The sequence below is a fragment of the Nerophis lumbriciformis genome, linkage group LG29 (genome assembly GCF_033978685.3).
Source record: "Nerophis lumbriciformis linkage group LG29, RoL_Nlum_v2.1, whole genome shotgun sequence".
Taxonomy (NCBI): domain Eukaryota; kingdom Metazoa; phylum Chordata; class Actinopteri; order Syngnathiformes; family Syngnathidae; genus Nerophis; species Nerophis lumbriciformis.
This window is the reverse complement of record NC_084576.2, coordinates 25,246,853-25,273,606: the sequence shown is the minus strand read 5'-3', so window position 1 is coordinate 25,273,606 and position 26,754 is coordinate 25,246,853. Positions and strand designations below refer to the sequence as shown.

The window sequence follows — 26,754 nt, the reverse complement described above, 5'->3', positions numbered from 1 at the left end:
TGATATAGTACATATTCATGTATCGACAGAATATAGTACGTACTCATATATTGACATAATAAAGTACATATTCATGTATTGACATAATATAGTACATATTTATTTGACATAACATAGCACATTTCCATGTACTGACATAATATAGTACATAATATAGTACATATTCATTGATTGACATAATATAGTACATATTTATTTATTGACATAATATAGTACATATTCATATATTGACATGATATAGTACATACACATATATTGACATAATATAGTACATTTTCATGTTTTGACATAATATAGTACATATTCATGTATTAACATAATATAGTACATATTCATATATTAACATAATATAGTACATTTTCATGTTTTGACATAATATAGTAAATATTCATGTACTGACATAATATAGTACATATTCATATATTGACATAATATAGTACATATTCATATATTGACATAAAATAGTACATATTCATGTATTGACATAATATAGTACATATTCATATATTGACATGATATAGTACATATTCATATATTGACATAAAATAGTACATATCCATGTATTGACATAATATAGTACATATTCATGTATTAACATAATATAGTACATATTCATATACCGTATTTTCCGCACCATAAGCCGCCCTGGGTTATAAGCCGCGCCTTCAATGAACGGCATATTTCAAAACTTTGTCCACCTATAAGCCGCCCCGTGTTATAAGCCGCATCTAACTGCGCTAAAGGGAATGTCAAAAAAACAGTCAGATAGGTCAGTCAAACTTTAATAATATATTAAAAACCAGCGTTCTAACAACTCTGTTCACTCCCAAAATGTACGGTAATGTGCAAATGTGCAATCACAAACATAGTAAAATTCAAAATAGTGCAGAGCTTAATGTTGCTCGAACGTTAATGTCACAACACACAAAACAAACATAACGCTCACTTTCTGAAGTTATTCTTCATTCATAAATCCCTCGAATTCTTCTCCTTCGGTGTCCGAATTAAAAAGTTGGGCGAATACGGGATCCAAAATGGCCGTCTCGTCGCAGTTCTGTGAATCCTGCCTTCCGGAAAGCTCGGACCACAGTTGTGACCGAAATATCCGCCCAGGCATTTACGATCCACTGGCAGATGTTGGCGTATGTCGTCCGGCGCTGTCTCCCTGTCTTAGTGAAGGTGTGTTCGCCTTCGGTCATCCATTGTTCCCACGCCGTTCGCAGTCGTGCTTTAAATGCCCTGTTGACACCAATATCGAGCGGTTGGAGTTCTTTGGTTAATCCACCCGGAATGACGGCGAGTGTTGTATTTGTGTGCTTCACTTGTTTTTTGACACCATCTGTGATGTAAGTTTAAATTCTGCGTTATACGCGTGTCGCTTAGTAGGAGCCATTTTGTGGTCTTTACAGATGTAAACACACAAATGAAATGAAATGCAATATCCGGGGGCTTCTTCTTCTACGGGGGCGGGTGGTTGCTTACAGTAGAAGAAGAAGCGCTTCCTCTTCTATGGGGGCGGGTGCTTACCTTGGCAGTTGCTTACCATAGAAGAAGAAGCGCTTCCTCTTCTACGGGGAAAAAAGATGGCGGCTGTTTACCGTAGTTGCGAGACCGAAACTTTATGAAAATAAATATTTATATTAATCCATATATAAGGCGCACCGGGTTATAAGCCGCACTGTCAGCTTTTGTGAAAATTTGTGGTTTTTAGGTGCGGCTTATAGTGCGGAAAATACGGTATTAACATAATATAGTACATATTCATATATTGACATAATGTAGTACATATTCATGTACTGGCATATTACAGTAAATATTAATATATTGACATACTATAGTACATAATATAGTAAGTATTCATGTATTGACATCATATAGTACATATGCATGTATCGATCCCCGCTTCCGCCATCCTAGTCACTGCCGTTGTGTCCTTGGGCAAGACACTTTACCCACCTGCTCCCAGTGCCACCCACACTGGTTTAAATGTAACTTAGATATTGGGTTTCACAATGTAAAGCGCTTTGAGTCACTTGAGAAAAAGCGCTATATAAATGTAATTCACTTCACTTCACTATTGACATTAATATAGTAAGTATTCATGTATTGACATAATATAGTACATATATTATGTCAATATGTAGTAAAAATGTCACTTAAAGGGGATCTGCACTTTCTTTTAAAATGTTGATTATCATTTACAATCCTTATTAAAGACAATAACACATTTTTCTTTTTTTATGCATTCTAACTCATAAATAAAAGCAAGTAAGAGGTAGCTAACAATGCAGGTAATGAGAGTACCGTACACTATTCCGTACATAATGTCCTCTAAAAAATCATGAAAAAACGCCAACAATACTTCATTTACATGTCGTGACCTGAATATTAACAAGTATTAGCGATGTTGTTATTATAAGTGCTAACACAGAGGAACTACTTTTAGTGACGCCATGATCACAGAGCGCTAACTACCTTATGCTGCTATATTGACATACTGAGCTGCTGCATCGCCTCTGAGTTGGTGAAAGTTCATTCTAGATGATAAACCATGCCTCTCACCTGGATAGTAGAAAGTTGTGGACATAAACCCACAAGTTGGGTCAACTTTGACATCCAACTTAGACCCGGAATGGCCAGAAAGACACCAAAAGACGCTTGTTTTTTTAACCCTTTGTGAGGATTATGATGAATTGTTCATGTAAAAGGGAAGATAGAAACATCCAATCAGTCTTTATCCCAGTGAGAGCAGACATTGTACAGTAAGTGGTTGTTTTATTATGTTTGTATAGCACTTAGCAATACTGCTACGTGATGCTTAGTGTTTGACTAAAGCTACAGATGTTTACCTTCTTAAACTTGTAGCTTCTCCTTCTTATATTCAGGATCAAAAATAGAAGTTTATGGATCATCATTTGTCCAGAAGTAGTCTTAGTTGTCTCTCATCAAGTCTGCCATGATTAGTAGTCGGGTTGTTGTTGAAGGGAAAGTGAACGTTGTGATGCGTCTGTGAAATTAATACTTAAAATGAACAAAATATGTAAACATTACATGTTATTATGAATGTTACATATATACTTAGTGTGTATATAAATCCTTGGAGGTTTATTAGAGCGCTTTGTAGGCGGAATAGAGTGACTCCCATTAGCTCGATTGTTAGCTGACTCTTGCTAGTGTTTGTTTATGATTTAGAATGCATTAAAACAATGTGTTGTTGCTTCGCATAAGAATGATAGACAAAATTACACAAAAAGTGCACTTGCCCTTTAAGAGGCATTTTTGCACACATGTGTTTTTGTTGGCTATTGGTAGAAGACCACAACGATCCCCACAAGGCATCTTCTCTCCCTTCTACCAGGTGGATGTCCCCGCTGCTCAGGAAGGGTTTCCGGCAGAAGTTGGACCTGACCGATGTTTACAAAGCTCCTTCGTACGATCTGGCGGGGAACTTGTCGGAGCGACTAGAAAGGTTTGTTTTCGTCCTTCAGGTGTGACACCTTCACAAGTCTTTTTTTTTTTCTTTTTTCTTCCTGCCACATGTTTACTGCCCCGCTGCTCAAAGTCAGGATAAAATAGGGGCTGGCATTTCAGGAGCGCCAAACAAACCCGCCTTTTGTCTCCCTCTTTCAAGAAGAAGCACTAGAAAGTGTAATATACTTGTAGTAGATCAACAAATGCTAAAAAGGTGACCTTTAAAGAAGAAGAGGAAGAAAAAAAAAGGCGGCTGATGAATGTCTGCTGGTGAGTGATTGGTTCATTATTTTGCAGCAAAGGATTCTGGGAAGGTGAACTTTATCTTGCATGAAAGCACGCCGTGACGCTACACATCACTCACTCTGCTCACTGAGTGCACCTTCACTAGACGGCACATGAGAAGGACCAGACAAAAGTATTGGGACACCTGCAGAAAGTTCCACACACCTTAAAGTCGCAGTAGAGTGTAAAAACAAGGCGACTACCGTGAACAATTCTATTTACAATCCACAAAACGCCACAAATTCAGTCGGCCATTTCGAATATTCCGCTCCGAACACCTTCAGTAATTTTCAATAGATTCTACGTCACTGCAGTATCGCTTCTGTACTCTGACCATATTATTAGGTCAGTCATACTGCAGATTGATTACTTGTGTGTGATATCATGTGCGATACAAGTAGTCCTGCAGAGTGTTTACTTGTGTGTGATATCTTGTGCGATAGAAGCAGTCCTGCAGCGTGTTTACTTGTGTGTGATATCGTGTGCGATACATGCAGTCCTGCAGTGTGTTTACTTGTGTGATATCATGTGCGATACAAGCAGCCTGCAGTGTTTACTTGCGTGTGATATCTTGTGTGATACAAGCAGTCCTGCAGAGTGTTTACTTGTGTGTGATATCATGTGCGATACAAGCAGTCCTGCAGAGTGTTTACTTGTGTGTGATATCTGGTGCGATACGAGCAGTCCTGCAGAGTGTTTACTTGTGTGTGGTATCATGTGCGATACAAGCAGTCCTGCAGAGTGTTTACTTGTGTGTGATATCATGTGCGATACAAGCAGTCCTTCGGAGTGTTTACTTGTATGTGATATCATGTGCGATACAAGCAGTCCTGCGGAGTGTTTAATTGTGTGATATCTTGTGCGATACAAGCAGTCCTGCAGCGTGTTTACTTGTGTGTGATATCATGTGCGTTACAAGCAGTCCTGCAGAGTGTTTACTTGCGTGTGATATCATGTGCGATACAAGAAGTCCTGCAGCGTGTTTACTTGTGCGTGATATCATGTGCGATAAAATATATATATATATATATATATATATATATATATATATATATATATATATATATATATTTGCATGCATATGTATATATATATGTATGTATATATATATATATATATACATACATATATATATATGTATGTATATATATATATATATATGTATGTATGTATATATTTGCATGTGTATATATATATATACATATATATATATATATATATATATGTATGTATATATATATATATGTATGTATATATATATGTATGTATATATATGTATGTATGTATATATATATATATATATACACATACTGTATATATATACATATGTATGCATATACATATATGTATACATATAAATATATATATACGCATATATATATATATATATATATATATATATATATATATATATATATATATACATACACATACATAAATAATATATATGTATATACACACAAATACAAGAATCTCTTTTTTTTTTTTTTTTTTTATGACTGAAACCAGATAAAATTGGAGAGGAGGTTTTAAAAATCTATTTATATATATTGTATTGATTTTGAAAATGAAATAAAATAAAATTGATTTTTGAGTGTGTGTTCCTCAGTGGAAGAAGTTTGGACATCCCTGGTGTAAACATACAATTCAAAGACTGATGGACAATAAGGGACTTCATTGATGTGTCCCAACACTTTTGTCTACCCCTCCAAATGATTGTGGTTGTTATGATCTGCTGCTGATGCATAGCCAGACAACAGCTTCCGCCAGCGTTCCTGAGGAATTTCATCCCATCGCTGGTCGGCAATGCTCCAATCTTTTCAATACTTTTGCCTCACGTGCAGCTCCCTCCTTCAAATCCCCACAAGTTACAACATTCTAGAAATAAGAGTTTGCCCATCCAATATTAATATCACATATCGCTCTGATATCGTCAAAAAAACAAGTATGTGATGGCATGTGCTAGCATGTACAATGTGTGATATTATGTGCGATAAAAACAGTCTTGCAGAGTGTTTACTTGTGTGTGATATAATGTGCGATACGAGCAGTCCTGCAGAGTGTTTACTTGTGTGTGATATCATGTGTGATACAAGCAGTCCTGCAGCATGTTTGCTTGTGCGTGATATCATGTGCAATAAAAGCAGTCCTGCAGCATGTTTACTTGCGTGTGATATCGTGTGCGATACAAGCAGTCCTGCAGTGTTTACTTGTGTGTGATATCATGTGCGATACAAGCAGTCCTGTAGCGTGTTTACTTGTGTGTGTAATTATGTGCGATACAAGCAGTCCTGCAGCGTGTTTACTTGTGTGTGATGTCTTGTGCAATAGAAGCAGTCCTGCAGCGTGTTTACTTGTGTGTGATATAATGTGCGATACAAGCAGTCCTGCAGCGTGTTTACTTGTGTGTGATGTCTTGTGCAATAGAAGCAGTCCTGCAGCGTGTTTACTTGTGTTTGATATCATGTGCAATAGAAGCAGTCCTGCAGCGTGTTTACTTGTGTGTGATATCATGTGCGGTACAAGCAGTCCTGCAGATTGTTTACTTGTGTGATATCATGTGCGATACAAGCAGTCCTGCAGCGTGTTTACTTGTGTTTGATATCATGTGCAATAGAAGCAGTCCTGCAGCGTGTTTACTTGTGTGTGATATCATTTGCGATACAAGCAGTCCTGTAGCGTGTTTACTTGTGTGTGATATCATGTGCGGTACAAGCAGTCCTGCAGATTGTTTACTTGTGTGATATCATGTGCGATACAAGCAGTCCTGCAGCGTGTTTACTTGTGTGTGATATCATGTGCGATACAAGCAGTCCTGTAGCGTGTTTACTTGTGTGTGATATCATGTGCGGTACAAGCAGTCCTGCAGCGTGTTTACTTGTGTGTGATATCATGTGCGATACAAGCAGTCCCGTAGCGTGTTTACTTGTGTGTGATATCATGTGCGGTACAAGCAGTCCTGCAGATTGTTTACTTGTGTGATATCAAGTGCGATACAAGAAGTCCTGCAGCGTGTTTACTTGTGTGTGATATCATGTGCGGTACAAGCAGTCCTGCAGATTGTTTACTTGTGTGATATCATGTGCGATACAAGCAGTCCTGCAGCGTGTTTTCTTGTGTGTGATGTCTTGTGCAATAGAAGCAGTCCTGCAGCGTGTTTACTTGTGTGTGTGATACAAACAGTCCTGCAGAGTGTTTGCTTGTGTGTGATATCATGTGCGATACAAGCAGAGTGTTTACATGTGCAAAGCTGGACAGCCAGTTAACATAAATGTCCTCCAAAAAACACACATTTTCTTCCATTTTACTAAAGTCATTTACAAAAGGCTACTAGGAGCTAGCAGCTACACAACAGCTAAGCACACAATAGCACACAAGCTGGACATAGGTAATAGTCATTGAACAACAAAATGTGACATTCGTCAATATAAACAAGTGTCAAATAAATATAGGTGCATATTATATACAAATACAAAGTCTCCAAGGCAGAAGCCTGTTAGAAAGTATCCAGTAACAAACGTGTCCGCATCATTCATCTTATGGAAAGGTTTCTGCTAAAAGGTAGATTGTGGTGCAGGAAGACACTTACAGCTGCTGTCCTGTGGTCCTGCAGAGAATGGGACAGAGAGGTGTCGGCCAAGAACAAACCCAGACTGATGCGGGCGTTGGCGCGCTGCTTCATCGGCCCGTTTGCCTTCTATGGAGTCCTGCTCTACTTTGGGGTGAGTCTGCTCATCTACTTCTTCTTTCCTGCATCATCGCACTTTTTCTGTCGTCTGGCGCCACCAACACACCTCCTGATGTTAAAAGGACAAACATTAAAATGCACCGTGTGTGTGCGTGTATGATTGTATGTGTGTACGTGACCTACACTCTCGTCCACTCAAGAGAAGCAGCTAACAATTTGCAGCCATGTTGTTGTTATGACAGAATAAACATTCAATGACAGCTATCGTTACAAGTTCAACTTTGATAAATCGCTATCATTAGCTAACAAGACAACGCTGTGTGTGCATGTGTTCTTGTATTTCTACCCTTCTTGAGACATCAACAAGGAAAGTTTCTTCCCTAAGAGGAGGTGTGAACAAGTGATGACATAAATCATGGTCCCAATACAGAAAACCATTGCATCTAATAGAGAATGTCTCATTTGCACCCCTGGTGGTGAAATGTATCAAAATGAGGGTGGTCCCAAAAAGGAGGGATTTTTCAAATTGACTGTGTCGGTTTTAAAAGCGCTCCCCCTCTGGTCAACATATGAAATAACAAGTGTGTGTAAGAAATTGAAATGCGCCCCCTTTGGTCAAAATTAATAAAAAAAATAAATAAAATGTATATAGAGACATACTGTAATAACTTGAAGTAAATAATGAAGATTTAAAACCAATTACAAATAAAACATTTGACAAAAGAAATAACTAAAAGCTTACCCTTTTTATATTTGCATAGTATGTATATATTATTCATGTTGTAAATACACATCTTTATATATCTAGAAAGGGTGGTCTTAAAGAGGTAGGCATTTTTCTCAGGTCTCAAGAAGGTACGAAATACAAGAATGTGTGTGTGTGTGGGTTCTTGTATTTCTATCCTTCTTGAGACATCAACAAGGAAAAGTAGCTTCCATATCGAGGACCAATGAACAAGTTAGGACATAAATCACAATACGGAAAGTTGGTCCTAATATGGAAAACCATTGCATCTAATAGACAATGTCTTATTTGCACCCCTGGTGGTGAAATCTATCAAAATGAAGGTGGTCTCAAAAAGGAGGGATTTTTCAAATTGACTGTGTGTCGGTTTTAAAAGCGCTCCCCCTATGGTCAACATATGAAATAACAAGTGTGTTTACAAATTTGAAGTGCTCTTTCTCTGGTCAACATATGTAATAACAAGTGTGTGTAGGAAATTGAAATGCGCCCCCCTTGGCCAAAATTTATTTAAAAAAAAAAATATATATATATATATATATATATATATATGATATTGAGACATACTGTAATAACTTGAAGTAAATAATGAAGATTTAAATACCAATTACCGTATTTTTCGGAGTATAAGTCGCACCGGAGTATAAGTCGCACCTGCCGAAAATGCATAATAAAAAAAGAAAAAAACATATATAAGTCGCACTGGAGCCCGGCCAAACTATGAAAAAAACTGCGACTTATAGTCCGAAAAATACGGTACAAATTTTTTTTTTTTTAAAGTATGTATATATTATTAATGTATGTATATATTATTAATGTTGTAAATACAAATCTTTATATATCTAGAAAGGGTGGTCCTAAAGAGGTAGGCATTTTTCTCAGGTCTCAAGAAAGTAACAAATACAAGTGTGTGTGTGTTAGGTGTGGCTTAGTTTAAGTGCTGAAAGCAGGAAGAGTGCAGCATGGTATAATAATGCTAATAACACAGTTAGCAGAAGTGTGAAGGTTGCAAAGAGTCACTTGAATGTAGATTGTGTAAGAAGAACCAAGAACCATCCTCCTCTTTATATCCATCCTTTGTTGCCTGAGACATGACCAAATGAAATTGGGTTTTGCTGTACCTGAAGAGTCCAGTAAATGACCTACTATCATGAACATTGATGTATGTTTTTGAAGGACGTTTGCTGTGTGCTCGCTTCTCGTAGGAGGCCTCCAAGACGGTGCAGCCTCAGCTTCTGGGTCGCATCATAGCCTCCTTTGACCCCTTCCACGCACCCGAGCGGAACCAGGGCTACTTCCTGGCACTGGGCCTGTGCTTGCTCTTCACCGCTCGCTTCCTGCTGCTGCAGCCGGCCATCTTTGGCCTGCATCACCTGGGCATGCAGATCCGCATCGCCCTCTTCAGTCTCATCTACAAGAAGGTGAGCGGATGAATTCTTTCTTGTACTTTCACGACAGCAAATCGTATTCATTGATGGTGTTAGAATGCCATTTTCTCCGAAAAAGCTTTCAGAATGTAAACATAAATATGTTGTTAAAGTGGAATCACACTTTTTTTTGGAATGTTGTCTATCATTCACAATCCTTATGTAAGACAAGAACACATGTTTTTCTTTTTTTTAATACATTCTAAATCATAAATAAACTAGAGCTAATGGGAGTCGCTCTATTCCGCTTACAAAGCGCTCTAAAAAACATCCAAAAGCCTCCATCGACGTTTTATATACACACTAAGTATATATGTAATGTAGTAAAATTCATAATAACGTAATATTTATATATTTTGATCATTTTACCGTATTTTTCGGAGTATAAGTCGCACCTGCCGAAAATGCATAATAAAAAAGGAAAAAAACATATATAAGTCACACTGGAGCCCAGCCAAACTATGAAAAAAACTGCGACTTATAGTCCGAAAAATACGGTAAGTAATCATTTCACAAACACATCACAACGTTCACTTTCCCTTCAACAACAACAAAACTACTAATCATGGCAGACTTGATGAGAGACAACAAAGACTACTTTGGGACAAACTTCTATTTTTGATCCTGAATATAAAGAGGTGGATCTACAAGTTTTAGAAGCTAAACAAATGCAGCTTTAGTCAAACACTAAGCATCATGTAGCAGTATTGTTAAGTGCTAAACAAGATATGCAGTACAAACATAATACAACAATCACTTACTGTACAATGTCTGCTCTCACTGGGATAAAGACTGATGGGATGTTTTCATCTTCCCCTTTACATGAACATGACATTTTCTTCTACAACAACACTACCAATTATGGCAGACTTCATGAGAGACAATAAACATAATAAAACAATCACTTACTGTACAATGTCTGCCCTCACTGGGATAAAGACTGATGGGATGTTTTCATCTTCCCCTTTACATGAACATAACATTTTCTTCTACAACAACACTACCAATTATGACAGACTTCATGATAGACAATAAACATAAAAAAAAAAAATCACTTACTGTACAATGTCTGCTCTCCCTGGGATAAAGACTGATGGGATGTTTTCATCTTCCCCTTTACATGGACATGACATTTTCTTCTACAACAACACTACCAATTATGACAGACTTCATGAGAGACAATAAACATAATAAAACAATCACTTACTGTACAATGTCTGCTCTCACTGGGATAAAGACTGATGGGATGTTTTCATCTTCCCCTTTACATGAACATGACATTTTCTTCTACAACATTACCAATTATGGCAGACTTCATGAGAGACAATAAACATAATAAAACAATCACTTACTGTACAATGTCTGCCCTCACTGGAATGCCAACTGATTAGATGTTTATATATTTCCGTTTACATGAAGAATAAACCATAATCCTTGCAAAAGGTTAAAAAAAAAAAACATGACGCAAACAAGCGTCTTTTCGTGTCATCTCTGGTTCTAAGTTGGATGTCAAAATTGACCAACTGGTGGGTTTGTGTCCACAGCCTTCTACTATCCGAGTGAGAAGCATGATTTATAATCTAGAATTAACTTTCACCAACTCAGAGGCGATGCAGCAGCTCAATATGTCAATATAGCAGCATAAGCTAATTAGCTCTCTGTGATCATGGCACTGCTAAAAAGTAGTTACTCTGTGTTAGCACTAGAGATGTCCGATAATATCGGACTGCCGATATTATTGGCCGATAAATGCTTTAAAATGTAATATCGGAAATTATCGGTATCGGTTTCAAAAAGTTAAATTTATGACCTTTTAAAAAGCCGCTGTGTACACGGACGTAGGGAGAAGTACAGAGCGCCAACAAACCTCAAAGGCACTGCCTTTGCGTGCCGGCCCAGTCACATAATATCTACGGTTTTTCACACACACAAGTGAATGCACGCATACTTGGTCAATAGCCATACAGGTCACACTGAGGGTGGCCGTATAAACAACTTTAACACTGTTACAAATATGCGCCACACTGTGAACCCACACCAAACAAGAATGACAAACACATTTCGGGAGAACATCCGCACTGTAACACAACATAAACACAACAGAACAAATACCCAGAACCCATTGCAGCGCTAACTTTTACGGGACGCTATAATATACACCCCCTGCTACCCCCACCCCCCCAACCTCAACCTCCTCATGCTCTCTCACGGAGAGCATGTCCCAAATTCCAAGCTGCTGTTTTGAGGCATGTTAAAAAAAATTATGCACTTTGTGACTTCAATAATAAATATGGCAGTGCCATGTTGGCACTTTCTTCCATAACTTGAGTTGATTTATTTTGGAAAACCTTGTTACATTGTTTAATGCATCCAGCGGGGCATCACAACAAAATTAGGCAATGTGTTAATTCCACGACTGTATATATCGGTAGCGGTTGATATCGGAATCGGTAATTAAGAGTTGGACAATATCGGGATACCGGCAAAAAAGCCATTATCGGACATCTCTTGTTAACACTTATAATAACAATATTGCTAATACTTGTTAGTATTCAGGTCACGACATGTAAATGGAGTATTGTTGTCACTTTTTGGATTATTTTTTTAGAGACAAAATGGATTACTCCCATTAGCGCCTTTGCCAGCCACCGAGACATGACGAATATTACAAATTAGAATGCATTAAGAAATTAAAACAGATGTGTTCTTGTCTGGCAGTGCGGTGAAACAGGGGTTAGTGCATGTGCCTCACAATACGAAGGTCCTGAGTAGTCCTGAGTTCAATCCCAGGCTCGGGATCTTTCTGTGTGGAGTTTGCATGTTCTCCCCGTGACTGCGTGGGTTCCCACCGGGTACTCCGGCTTCCTCCCACCTCCAAAGACATGCACCTGGGGATAGGTTGATTGGCCCTAGTGTGCGAATGTGAGTGTGAATGTTGTCTGTCTATCTGTGTTGGCCCTGTGATGAGGTGGTCACTTGTCCAGGGTGTACCCCGCCTTCCGCCCGAATGCAGCTGAGATAGGCTCCAGCACCCCCTGCGTCCCCAAAAAAGACAAGCGGTAGAAAATGGATGGATGGTGTTCTTGTCTCTCATAATGATTGTGAATGATAGACCAAAAAAAGTGCAGTTCCCCTTCAAGTGAGGAGCTCTCTTGACAGCGTCCATCAAAAGTCAAAGGCAAGATTTTCCTATCGTTTCTTCCGAGACGGATGTACCTAATGTTGTGTCCACAGAAAGTGGCAGAATGTGTTTTGGGGCGTAGAGCTCCAACGGGCGATAAGACGAGCGTCACGGGAACAAAACACCCAGCTGCTTAGATAAAAAAACACTTTGTGTTGTTTGTTACCATCCAGCAATTAGTAAGCACCGTCTTCAACTGAACAAACAGTCCTGGGGGGCGGGGCCTAATGGTGTACTTGCACGGACGCCTCACCTTTGACATGTGCTGTCTTCTTTCAGACCCTCAAGCTGTCCAGCAGGGTCTTGGATAAAATCAGCACGGGTCAGCTGGTGAGTCTGATGTCGGCCCACCTCAACAAGCTGGATGAGGTGAGATACACAACCAAACATTATTGGCCAGACACACACACACACACACACACACACACTCACACACACACACACACACACATACAGCTTTTGTGTGGTGCAGGAGTTTAAACACGTTCCGTGGTTATGCAACAACAAAGCTGGAGGGTCCAAGCGAGCGCTCTCAGGGAGATGTTGAATGTGGAAACACTCTGTCACTCCATTTGAGACAATTAGCATCGGCCTGTCCTTAGAGTGTGAGTGTGTGTGTGTGTGTGTGTGGCTGTAAGTTTCACACAAATGCTGAACCTGATACTTCTAAGAAGAGCAACACCTTATCTGAAGTGTTTGTTATTATGGGCAAGCAGCCCATATTAATATTGCTCGGACTTATACTTTATTCTTCTTTATCTTATTCTGTGGCGTTTAATACGGGACAAACCGGCAAAGGAACCCCGACACATCTTATATCGATGGAATGGTCTCGATGTGTTGGTTTTTAAAAGCGCTCCCCCTCTGGTCAGCATATGAAATAACAAGTGTGTGTAAAAATTTGAAGTGCTCTCCCTCTGGCCAACATATGTAATAACAAGTGTGTGTAAGAAATTGAAATGCGCACCCTTTGGCCAAAATTAATTTAAATCTATTTTATTTTGGGAACATTTTGTCTTACCATGGCAACGCTATTACGGGAAAATACCCTCAATGGACCCATTAATTAGGTACCCTACCGCAACTTTACAATGGCCTTTATGCTAGCTATTTAGGCTAATTGTATTTGTTTGAACGCAAAAATCATGACTTTTGATACTTGATACCATTTAGAAGTATGATAACTTATCCGATTTTAGCATGCTAACGTTTTAATGCTAACATTTTAGCTAATTTAATTAATTCAAACATAAAAATCATGACTTTTGATACTTGACACCTTCTTAGAAGTATAATTTATCCGATGTTAGCATGCTAACGTTTAGCTAATTTTATTCTTTTAAACCTAAAATTCATGACTTTAAAAATTGCTGCTGTCTTATAAGTAGGCTAACTTCACTAATGTTAGCATTTTATTTTAAACTAAAAAGCATGTTTTTTGATATTTGACACCATCTTAAAAGTCCATCCATCCATCCAGCCATCTTCTTCCGCTTATCCGAGGTCGGGTCGCGGGGGCAGCAGCTTAAGCAGGGAAGCCCAGACTTCCCTCTCCCCAGCCACTTCGTCCAGCTCCTCCCGGGGGATCCCGAGGCGTTCCCAGGCCAGCCGGGAGAGATAGTCTTCCCAGCGTGTCCTGGGTCTTCCCCGTGGCCTCCTACCGGTCGGACGTGCCCGAAACACCTTCCTAGGGAGGCGTTCGGGTGGCATCCTGACCAGATGCCCGAACCACCTCATCTGGCTCCTCTCGATGTGGAGGAGCAGCGGCTTTACTTTGAGCTCCCCCCGAATGACAGAGCTTCTCACCCTATCTCTAAGGGAGAGCCCCGCCACTCGGCGGAGGAAACTCATTTCGGCCGCTTGTACCCGTGATCTTGTCCTTTCGGTCATGACCCAAAGCTCATGACCATAGGTGAGAATGGGAACGTAGATCGACCGGTAAATCGAGAGCTTTGCCTTCCGGCTCAGCTCCTTCTTCACCACAACGGATCTTAGAAGTATCGTAACTTATTTTATGTTAGCATGCTAACTTTTAATGCTACCATTTTAGCTAATCTTATTTGTTTAAACCTAAAATTCATGGACTTTGAGACTCGTCTCCATCTTGCAAGTATGTTAAACCGTTCTAATTATAACAAGCTTATGTTAGCATGCTAACATTTTATGCTAAACTTTTAGCTTAAATCAACCTCGGCACAGAGGTTCACAGCACATATAGCAAGCCCATTAAAATTACCCCAGGAATTTTCTAGTTCTTCTTCTATCTTATTGTGCCGGGGAGAACTGGCCAAAGAACCAAAAAACATCTTATATGGTTCAAACGGTCTCGATTGCGCAGAGCTATTTTATTTTTGGAACTTTTCGTGTTACCATGGCGACGCTATTAAGGGTAAAGACCCTCAACCCCTTGACTAACACCCTCCCCATTCCACCTCCCCGGATTGTAAATAACCAGATGTAAATAACCAAATGTATATACTTGTTCTTATGCTTTATAAACTCACTATGTTCTCTGCTCGCTGTACATATCCTACCAAGTCAGACCTACACTTTTTCAATGTCCATTTCTCTGATGATGCTATTGTTGATGACCGAAGTGCTGATATCAACTAAACCCTCCTCATCCCACCCCCCAGATTGTAAATATTGTACATAATGTAAATAATTCAATGTATATACTCTGATGATTAACTTGTGGGATGACTGTATTATGATGATAGTATATATTTGTACCATGACTTAATTAACGTGGACCCCGACTTAAACAAGTTGAAAAACTAATACGGCTGTTACCATTTAGTGGTCATTTGTACGGAATATGTACTGTACTGTGCAATCTACTAATAAAAGTTTCAATCGATCAATCAATGGGCCCATTGATTAGGTACACTTGGCCCTATTGATTAGGTACGCACCCTTACAATGGATGATGTTTCCAGGAAACATCAGAATGAGGCGACACAAGCTTTTCTTAGTTTCTTTATTTCTGAAACAATTTAAATTGTTCCAATGTGTAAATATTCAGGACATGCCATCTTCGTAGGTCATAGCCTGCTAACTATTTGTCACGTTGGGGTCGCATCTTTATGCGGGTTCGTTGTTAACAACGCAACAATGCAGACGGACAACTCCGGACAAAGCGTGAAGGTGGGAGATGATTTATTCTCCATAAATCATACACATTACAAAAAAACAGGAAGCAAACCAAAGGGCTGCGTGCCGATCGCACGCGAAGCTAAGGTACCAACTTAGCACAGTAATCAAGAAACATAGAAACAAGAAATAACCCTACATGCCTGTTGCATATAGCAAACAACGAAGCCAGACTGAGCGTGGCGAGAAAGGTGAATAAATAGCTCTCTGATTAGTGCTCGACAGCAGGTGAGCGTGCCGACCACTAACCAGAGGCAGGTGAACCCAATTAGTACCCATGGAAACCAAAATAAACCCAAAGGTGCACAAAACAGGAACTAAGGGAGTCCAAAACTAACAGAACATGACTAAACAAAACATGATCCGGGCCACGGATCATGACACAGTTAGTATTTTAACCCATCCATCCATTCATTTCCTACCGCTTGTCCCTCTCAGGGTCACGGAGCCTATCCTACAAGTGGCCACCTCATCACACAGATAGACAGACATGTTTGCTATTTTATTTATATAAACAAAGAAATATATACCAGACATGGTAAAGGAATATTATTGAACTGCCTTTCCACTTTTGGTATTTCCTCTTACCTGGTCACATGCTAGCATGCTAACATTAACATGCTAACACCTGATAGTAGCAATTTAGCCAAGTTTGTGTTTAAACCAAAAAATTAAGGATTTTGATACTTGCTGCCATTTAGACGTGTGCTAACTTCTCCTATGTTAGCATGCTAATGTTGGCATTGTGAGCATTTTTGCAAATTTTTTTCGTATGAACTAAAAATCATGGCATTGGATATAGAGATGTCAGACAATGTCTTTTTTGCTGATATCCGATATTCCGATATTGTCCAACTCTTAATTACCGATTCCGATATCAACCGATACCGATATATACAGTCGTGGAATTAACAAATTGTTATGCCTAATTTTGTTGTGATGCCACGCTGGATGCAACCGATACCGATAATTTCCAATATTACATTTTAAAGCATTTATCGGCCGATAATATCGGCAGTACGATATTATCAGACATCTCTAATTGGATACTTTGCCTAGGTCATCCTGCTAACGTTAGCACACTAAGCCATTATACTAGCATTTTAGGCAATTTTGTTTTAACCGTAAATCATGGATTTTGATACTAGGCACCATTTTAGAAGTATGCACACTTCTCTTATGTTAGCATAATATTTTATCCTCAAATTTTTGGAAATGTTATTCCTGTACACCAGGGGTACTCATTACGTCGATCGCGAGCTACCGGTCGATCATGGAGGGTGTGTCAGTCGATCACCAGCCAGGCATTAAAAAAATAGTCCTAAAAATGAGCGATCATAAATCTTCACTATGACGTCACTTTCGTCACTTGATTGACATTCACGGCACCCGAGGGTCTTCTGAGATGAGCTTGTGCACAAGCTAGCAAGCTACGGAGTTTGTCGACAATGTATTTCTTATAAAGTGTATACAAAAGAGTACGGAAGCTGGATAAATAGGATGCCAAAAACCAACCACTTTCATGTGGTATTGGACAGCAAGGAGGACTTTTTTTCTCCTCCATTCGAAAATGTGGACGTTATCCGCACCACTGCATAATCAATGCAAGTCATCAGAATCAGGTAATACACCAACTTATATTCTTGTCTTCATGAAAGAAAGGAATCTATATGTGTTAAACATGCTTGTATTATCTTTAAACACTTTTAACTTATTAACAATATTAATTATATGTGTTAAACATGCTTGTATTATCTTTAAACACCTTTAACTTATTAACAATATTAACTATATGTGTTAAACATGCTTGTATTATCATTAAACACCTTTGACTTGTTAACAATATTAACTATATGTGTTAAACATGATTGTATTATCTTTAAACACCTTTATTTATTTATCATTATTAACTTGTTAACAATATTAACTATATGTGTTAAACATGCTTGTATTATCTTTAACCACCTTTAAGTTGTTATCAATATTAACTATATGTGTTAAACATTCTTGTATTATCATTAAACCCCTTTAATTTATTAACAATATTAACTATATGTGTTAAACATGCTTGCATTATCTTTAAACACCTTTAACTTGTTAACAATATTAACTATATGTGTTAAACATGCTTGTATTATCATTAAACACCTTTAACTTGTTAACAAAAACATATATTTCATAAATAAGTAAATATAAATTTTATATATATGAATGAGGTAGATCCCCACGACTTGATCAATTGAAAAGTAGCTCGCCTGCAGAAAAAGTGTGAGCACCCCTGCTGTACACCTAAAAATCATGGTTTACGATACTTAGAAGTATGCTGACTTTTCCGAAGTTATCATGCTAACATTTTATGCTCATATTGTAGCAAATTTTGATCCATTTTAACCTAAAATTATTGAGTTTTGAGACAAGTCTCCATTCTGTAAGCATGCTAACGGTTCCCATTATAACATACTGACGTTAGCATGCTACTGTTTTATGCTAGCTTTTTAGCTTCAATCAAAGGTTCACAGCACAGATAGTAGGCTAATCAAACTTTCTACATGAATTTTGTAGTTTCACTCTAATATTATTTAATTACAGAGACAGTTACAGTGCATCAAATGTGTTATATTCTCCCAATGGACGGCAGCCGCACGTAATAAAACTGCCTGCCACTCTCTATGGTTGAGTCCGCTTGACGCTCCCTGTGTGTCCTGTAGAGCCTGGGTCTGGCCCACTTCGTGTGGATCACGCCCCTGCAGTGTATCCTGTGCGTGGGTCTGATTTGGGAGCTGATCGAGGTGAACGGCTTCTGTGCGCTGGCATCGCTCACCCTGCTGGGCATCATCCAGGCCTGCCTCTCCCAGAAGATGGGACCCCACAGGTGGGAAAGCGCTCACACTACGTTGTCTTGTCACACGGGGAACATTCTTGGCCCCTGGCTCAGTTTTTATATTGTAAAAATAACATGAATTGATGAATAATGAGATGTATTATTAGAGATGACACTACTATAACACAAATCTAACATGTTTAGCTGAGCTTGGTCCACATCTTTAATGTATAAATTGTATCAACAGTCCATTTTTCTGCTTGGACCTGTTCTGTTGACTTCACTGATTATGTGTACGATACTGATATTGATCCAGCACAAATCATTCATATTTGAACCTATTATGTAGCGCGGACTAGTTAAAGTTAAAGTTAAGTTAAAAGTTAAAGTACCAATGATTGTCACACACACACTAGGTGTGGTGAAATTTGTCCTGTGCATTTGACCCATCCCCTTGTTCACCCTCCTGGGAGGTGAGGAGAGCAGTGAGCAGCAGCAGTGGCCACGCCCGGGAATCATTTTTGGTGATTTAACCCCCAATTCCAACCCTTGATGCTGAGTGCCAAGCAAGGATTCAATGGGTCCCATTTTTATTGTCTTTGGAATGACTCGCAGGGGTTTGAACTCACAACCTACCGATCTCAGGGCAGACACTCTAACCACTAGGCCACTGAGTAGGTTAGTAATCAATCAATGGATCACTAAATCAAGTGATCCATTGTTTGATCGCGTAGACTCTGCATGGATAAAAGTGCCAAAGCGGCGTGTGGAGTTGTGCTAAAGCGGCGTGTGGAGTTGTGCTAAAGCGGCGTGTGGAGTTGTGCTAAAGCGGCGTAGAGAATGGTGTTAAAGCGACATGGGGAGTGGTGTTAAAGCAGCATGTAGAATGGTGTTAAAGCGACGTGTGGTGTGGCACTAAAGCGGCGTGTGGAGTTGTGCTAAAGCGGCGTGTGGAGTTGTGCTAAAGTGGCGTGTAGAATAATAATAATAATAATAATACCTGGGATTTATATAGCGCTTTTCTAAGTACCCAAAGTCGCTTTACATGTAGAACTCAATGGTGTTAAAGCGACATGGGGAGTGGTGCTATAGCGGCGTGTAAAATGGTGTTAAAGCGACATGGGGAGTGGTGCTAAAGCGGCGTGTAGAATGGTGTTAAAGCGACATGGGGAGTGGTGCTATAGCGGCGTGTAGAATGGTGTTAAAGCGATGTGTGGTGTGGCACTAAAGCGGCGTGTGGAGTTGTGCTAAAGCGGCGTGTGGAGTTGTGCTAAAGCGGCGTGTGGAATGGTGTTAAAGCGACATGGGGAATGGTGCTATAGCGGTGTGTAGAATGGTGTTAAAGCGGCGTGTGGAGTGGCGCTAAAGTGGCGTGTGGAGTGGTGTTAAAGCAGCATGTAGAATGGTGTTAAAGCAACGTGTGGTGTGGCACTAAAGCGGCGTGTGGAGTTGTGCTAAAGCGGCGTGTGGAGTTGTGCTAAAGCGGCGTGTAGAATGGTGTTAAAGCGACATGGGGAGTGGTGCTATAGCGGCGTGTAGAATGGTGTTAATGCGACATGGGGAGTGGTGCTAAAGCGGCGTGTAGAATGGTGTTAAAGCGACATGGGGAGTGGTGCTATAGCGGCGTGTAGAATGGTGTTAAAGCGATGTGTGGTGTGGCACTAAAGCGGCGTGTGGAGTTGTGCTAAAGCGGCGTGTGGAGTTGTGCTAATGCGGCGTGTAGAATGGTGTTAAAGCTACATGGGGAGTGGTGCTATAGCGGCGTGTAGAATGGTGTTAAAGCGGCGTGTGGAGTGGCACTAAAGTGGCGTGTGGAGTGGTGTTAAAGCAGCATGTAGAATGGTGTTAAAGCGACGTGTGGTGTGGCACTAAAGCGGCGTGTGGAGTTGTGCTAAAGCGGCGTGTAGAATGGTGTTAAAGCGACATGGGGAGTGGTGCTATAGCGTTGTGTAGAATGGTGTTAAAGCGGCGTGTGGAGTGGCGTGTGGAGTGGCGCTAAAGTGGCGTGTGGAGTGGTGTTAAAGCAGCATGTAGAATGGTGTTAAAGCGACGTGTGGTGTGGCACTAAAGCAGCGTGTGGAGTTGTGCTAAAGCGGCGTGTGGAGTTGTGCTAAAGCGGCTTGTAGAATGGTGTTAAAGCGACATGGGGAGTGGTGCTATAGCGGCGTGTAGAATGGTGTTAATGCGTCATGGGGAGTGGTGCTAAAGCGGCGTGTAGAATGGTGTTAAAGCGACATGGGGAGTGGTGCTATAGCGGCGTGTAGAATGGTGTTAAAGCGATGTGTGGTGTGGCACTAAAGCGGCGTGTGGAGTTGTGCTAAAGCGGCGTGTGGAGTTGTGCTAAAGCGGCGTGTAGAATGGTGTTAAAGCGACATGGGGAGTGGTGCTATAGCGGCGTGTAGAATGGTGTTAAAGCGGCGTGTGGAATGGCACTAAAGTGGCGTGTGGAGTGGTGTTAAAGCAGCATGTAGAATGGTGTTAAAGCGACGTGTGGTGTGGCACTAAAGCGGCGTGTGGAGTTGTGCTAAAGCGGCGTGTGGAGTTGTGCTAAAGCGGCGTGTAGAATGGTGTTAAAGCGACATGGGGAGTGGTGCTATAGCGGCGTGTAGAATGGTGTTAATGCAACATGGGGAGTGGTGCTAAAGCGGCGTGTAGAATGGTGTTAAAGCGATGTGTGGTGTGGCACTAAAGCGGCGTGTGGAGTTGTGCTAAAGCGGCGTGTGGAGTTGTGCTAAAGCGGCGTGTAGAATGGTGTTAAAGCGACATGGGGAGTGGTGCTATAGCGGCGTGTAGAATGGTGTTAAAGCGGCGTGTGGAGTGGCACTAAAGTGGCGTGTGGAGTGGTGTTAAAGCAGCATGTAGAATGGTGTTAAAGCGACGTGTGGTGTGGCACTAAAGCGGCGTGTTGAGTTGTGCTAAAGCGGCGTGTAGAATGGTGTTAAAGCGACATGGGGAGTGGTGCTATAGCGGTGTGTAGAATGGTGTTAAAGCGGCGTGTGGAGTGGCGCTAAAGTGGCGTGTGGAGTGGTGTTAAAGCAGCATGTAGAATGGTGTTAAAGCGACGTGTGGAGTTGTGCTAAAGCGGCGTGTGGAGTTGTGCTAAAGCGGCGTGTAGAATGGTGTTAAAGCAACATGGGGAGTGGTGCTATAGCGGCGTGTAGAATGGTGTTAATGCGACATGGGGAGTGGTGCTAAAGCGGCGTGTAGAATGGTGTTAAAGCGACATGGGGAGTGGTGCTATAGCGGCGTGTAGAATGGTGTTAAAGCGATGTGTGGTGTGGCACTAAAGCGGCGTGTGGAGTTGTGCTAAAGCGGTGTGTAGAATGGTGTTAAAGCGACATGGGGAGTGGTGCTATAGCGGCGTGTAGAATGGTGTTAAAGCGGCGTGTGGAGTGGCACTAAAGTGGCGTGTGGAGTGGTGTTAAAGCAGCATGTAGAATGGTGTTAAAGCGACGTGTGGTGTGGCACTAAAGCGGCGTGTGGAGTTGTGCTAAAGCGGCGTGTGGAGTTGTGCTAAAGCGGCGTGTAGAATGGTGTTAAAGCGACATGGGGAGTGGTGCTATAGCGGTGTGTAGAATGGTGTTAAAGCGGCGTGTAGAGTGGCGCTAAAGTGGCGTGTGGAGTGGTGTTAAAGCAGCATGTAGAATGGTGTTAAAGCGACGTGTGGTGTGGCACTAAAGCGGCGTGTGGAGTTGTGCTAAAGCGGCGTGTGGAGTTGTGCTAAAGCGGCGTGTAGAATGGTGTTAAAGCGACATGGGGAGTGGTGCTATAGCGGCGTGTAGAATGGTGTTAATGCGACATGGGGAGTGGTGCTAAAGCGGCGTGTAGAATGGTGTTAAAGCAGCATGTAGAATGGTGTTAAAGCGACGTGTGGAGTGGCACTAAAGTGGCGTTAAAGCAGCATGTAGAATGGTGTTAAAGCGACGTGTGGTGTGGCACTAAAGCGGCGTGTGGAGTTGTGCTAAAGCGGCGTGTGGAGTTGTGCTAAAGCGTCGTGTAGAATGGTGTTAAAGCGACATGGGGAGTGGTGCAATAGCGGCGTGTAGAATGGTGTTAAAGCGGCGTGTGGAGTGGCGTGTGGAGTGGCGCTTAAGTGGCGTGTGGAGTGGTGTTAAAGCAGCATGTAGAATGGCGTTAAAGCGACGTGTGGTGTGGCACGAAAGCGGCGTGTGGAGTTGTGCTATAGCGGCATGTGGAGTGGCGTTGAAGCGGCGTGTGGAGTGGACTGCATACTTTTTAGTTGTTGTATCTTGTTTTCTTGCATTTGTGAGTGGGGCTGAATACTGTTAACTTTTGAACCAATACAGTACCAATTCCCACTACTTTGAAATTGATACCGGTATTCAACAGTACCAACGTTGGGTACGTTTTATGTGCGTTAAAATATTTACTTTCTTTTCATAATAACATTTAATTTGTTATTGTAAAATTTAAAAATAAACTCATGATAACTGCTGTCTATTAGTTATGTCTTGTTGTATTATCAGAGGTGGGTAGTAACGCGCTACATTTACTCGGTTACATCTACTTGAGTAACTTTTGGAATAAATTGTACTTCTAAGAGTAGTTTTAATGCAACATACTTTTACTTTTACTTGAGTATATTTATAGAGAAGAAACGCTACTTTTACTCCGCTCCATTTATCTACATTCAGCTCGCCACTCGCTACTGATTTTTATCGATCTGTTAATGCACGCTTTGTTTGTTTTGGTTTGTCAGACAAACCTTCAAAGTAGGATTTATCGCATGCCTGAGTTTCACCAATCACATGCAGTCACTGGTGACGTTTGACTCGGTTTCACCAATCAAACAGAGCCAGGCAGTTACGTGATTAACTGCACATAAAGTTTCAGCGGCAAACAACAACAAGCTTAAGCTTACATGAACTCAACGTCAAATTTCAGGAAGCACATCGCGGTAAGTAACGTTAGTAGTTATTTTGGCTGTCACCATAGGCTGATGTTAGCTTCCCTGCTATGAATCACTGTCAAATGTACATCGTGTGGGGACATTTATTAATGCACTGCAGCCTCATAGACAGACAGACAGAGACACACACACACACGCACAGTCGCGCACACACTCACGCATGCATACAAACACCAATCAGAAGTGCACAGTGTGTTCCCAGATGCAGCCCACACCTATCAGTTTATGGTTTGCGTAAAGGCTAACTTGTTATTTTCCTTTGTAATCTCTGCCTACTGAGCCTATGGTGCTGTTAAGTTATTGTGGCTCAATTTGCCTTAATTTTTTTAATGTTAATGTAATATTATTTAATATATATTATTGTTTTAATTGCTTAAGAGATATTCCTGGCTCTGAATTTGCTCATTGCTATTTTTATGATTTTGTGCATTATTTGTTGCCGTCATCATTAAACGAACAGGTTACTCATCAGTTACTCAGTACTTGAGTAGTTTTTTCACAACATACTTTTTACTTTTACTCAAGTAAATATTTGGGTGACTACTTACTTTTACTTGAGTAATAAATCTCTAAAGTAACAGTACTCTTACTTGAGTACAATTTCTGGCTACTCTACCCACCTCTGTGTATTATGAGCATATTATTACATTAAGTTGCAATTACAATTGCAAGCCCAAGCCATTAGTTGGCAGTAGTGTATAGTTTATGGTACTTTTTTTTTTGTTGAGGCCTAAAAAGTGTTAATACTGTAAGTATTGTACTTATTACTCACCAGCTGTTTGATTGTAACGTCCATCTTAGTTGTAGTTTTCATTAATACATTTGAAGGTGTTGAAATTGCCATGCAAAAGCGCTAATGCTAATCAATAGCAAAGCCAATTAGTATCAAGCTGGCGCTTTACCTATGTTGGAGCGTTTTTTTTGAGTACATTTCTTTGTCGGCATGTAAAATGTCAACATTACCGAGAGGTAATGTGGCCGAGTCCGCTCTCAGCGCTGCTGGAGTGATCGTCAAGTCCCAAAGTGAGTTGGCAACCGGTCGTGACGTCACGCGCAACCCAGGTACCGTAACATGGCACCCTTGGATTTTACGTGAATCGGTGTTCGTTAGAAGCGATGTGATTCAGTCGGTGCCAAAAAAGTAGTGAATTCGGTACACATCCGTACTTGTGAGTATTTTTTGCAAGTATGCATTAACCTCTTAAGGCCCAAGCTGTTTGTTTACATATTTTTTTTTATTTCTCTTTGCTATTTGGGCTTATTGGACCCTAATTAGAACAAAAACTAAAGATCATCTTTTAATATGTTGTACTTTAGTCCATAAGTACACAAATGTGTACTTCATGTGTAGTGACATGCAAATTTTAATTTTTACACTTTTTTTTCCAAATTCCATTGTATGTTGTACTCTTCTGACACCACCAGATAGCAGTATAAGTGTCCATATGTCGGCATAAGACCCCAATTCAGTAGTGTACACAATTTTGGAAATAAGAGCTAAAAGGTGCTGTCCACGCATGTGGCCACTAAGGCCTTGAGAGGTTAATTTGAGTTTTTCCTCTGCGTGTTGCTGACATCAGGAAGAAGTCTTTACCATTACGTTGAATACCCCCGGTCTTGTCTGCTAAGTAGCGGTGTTAGCGAAAGTGGAACAGAAAGCTTGTATCAGAGTTCTTATATCAGGTGTTTTTGGAGCAGGCCTATAGAGTCTGATACCTGTGTTTTTGGGACTGATATCGATATCAAATGGGGACACCCCTGAAAAAGACGGTACCATGTATCTTTGCTTTGTAATTCAGCTGACTCAGCAAATTAATTATATAGCTAATAACAAATCTCATGAATAATGCAGGCGAGACGAATGCACTGCAAAAAGTCAGTGTTCAAAAACAAGGGAAAAAAATACAAAAATTAGGGGTATTTTACTTGAACTACGGTAAGCACAATTATCTGTCAATAGAACAACAAATTTCGGCTTGTCAAGACTTTCCAAAACAAGTAAAATTAGCTAACCTCAATGAACCCAAAAATACCTTCAAATAAGTATATTCTCACTACTAAAAAGTGCACTTTTCTTGGTAGAAAAAAAAAGAGATCTTTTTGCTCAATATGTTGAAAAATATCCTTAATTAAGTAAATGCTAGTGCCATTATCTTGACATAATGATATGCGCTCGACATCATGATTTTTTTTTTCATGCTTGAAGTAAGAAATGATTACTTTAAAAAAGTAGTTTTATACTTGTGAGTGTTGATGACACAGCTTTGCAACAATTGATATTCTAGTTTCAAGCATGTTTTACTCAATATAGGTCAACAAGCTGTAATATCTTACTGAGATCATTTAGGACCAAAACCCTTAAAACAAGTAAAACACTAACATAAAATCTGCTTAGTGAGAAGAATTATCTTATCAGACAAAAAATAAGCAAATATCACCCTTATTTGAGATATTTCATCTTACTTAGATTTCAGTTTTTGCAGTGTGCCACAATTGCTCGTTAACGTCAAACTATTCTCCTGTGGTGAAAAAGAGTGAAGCGTGCGGGGATGATCAGCCGCCGCTTGGCTCTCACCTCAGAGATTGTGGAGAACATCCACTCAGTGAAGGCGTACGGCTGGGAGGACGTGATGGAGACCATCATCAAGAACATCAGACAGTAAAGACATCATTAGCATCATGCTAACATGGCGAGCCCAAATGAAAAAGTCTGACCGTGACCTTGGCTCCTCCTCCTCTTCAGGGATGAGATGACCCTGACCAGGAAGATCGGATCCTTGCGTTACTTCTACAGCGCCGCCTACTTCTTCTCCGCCATCTTGGTGGTGGTGTCGGCCATTGTGCCGCACGCGCTCAGCAAAGGCATCATCCTGCGCCGTATCTTCACCACCGCCTCCTACTGCATGGTGCTGCGCATGACGCTGACGCGGCAGCTGCCGGGATCCATCCAGATGTGGTACGACACGCTGGCGCTGGTCAAGAAGATAGAGGTGGGTCACGGGAGCGCAATACCGCCTCGTCCAGCAGCTTCCTGTCAAAATACAAATGTATGTTGT

General features: G+C 40.6%; 1 protein-coding gene and 1 long non-coding RNA gene across 2 annotated transcripts in view; one reads left to right on the top strand and one right to left on the bottom strand.

The window, feature by feature from the left end:
* cftr (CF transmembrane conductance regulator) overlaps positions 1-26,754 on the top strand; it is a 109,280-nt gene that overhangs the window by 12,985 nt on the left and 69,541 nt on the right. Inside the window, exons 2-8 of the mRNA XM_061924650.1 lie at positions 3,359-3,469; positions 7,370-7,478; positions 9,392-9,607; positions 13,074-13,163; positions 18,656-18,819; positions 26,232-26,357; positions 26,442-26,688. Of these exons, the coding sequence (XP_061780634.1) occupies positions 3,359-3,469; positions 7,370-7,478; positions 9,392-9,607; positions 13,074-13,163; positions 18,656-18,819; positions 26,232-26,357; positions 26,442-26,688 (1,063 nt within the window). The remainder of the gene's footprint in view (positions 1-3,358; positions 3,470-7,369; positions 7,479-9,391; positions 9,608-13,073; positions 13,164-18,655; positions 18,820-26,231; positions 26,358-26,441; positions 26,689-26,754) is intronic.
* Positions 9,239-26,723, bottom strand: LOC133572033 (uncharacterized). Its single transcript, XR_009810484.1, has 3 exons — positions 26,274-26,723; positions 13,048-13,154; positions 9,239-9,597 (listed from the first exon to the last, which is right to left on the bottom strand). It is a non-coding gene; the product is annotated as an uncharacterized lncRNA (long non-coding RNA).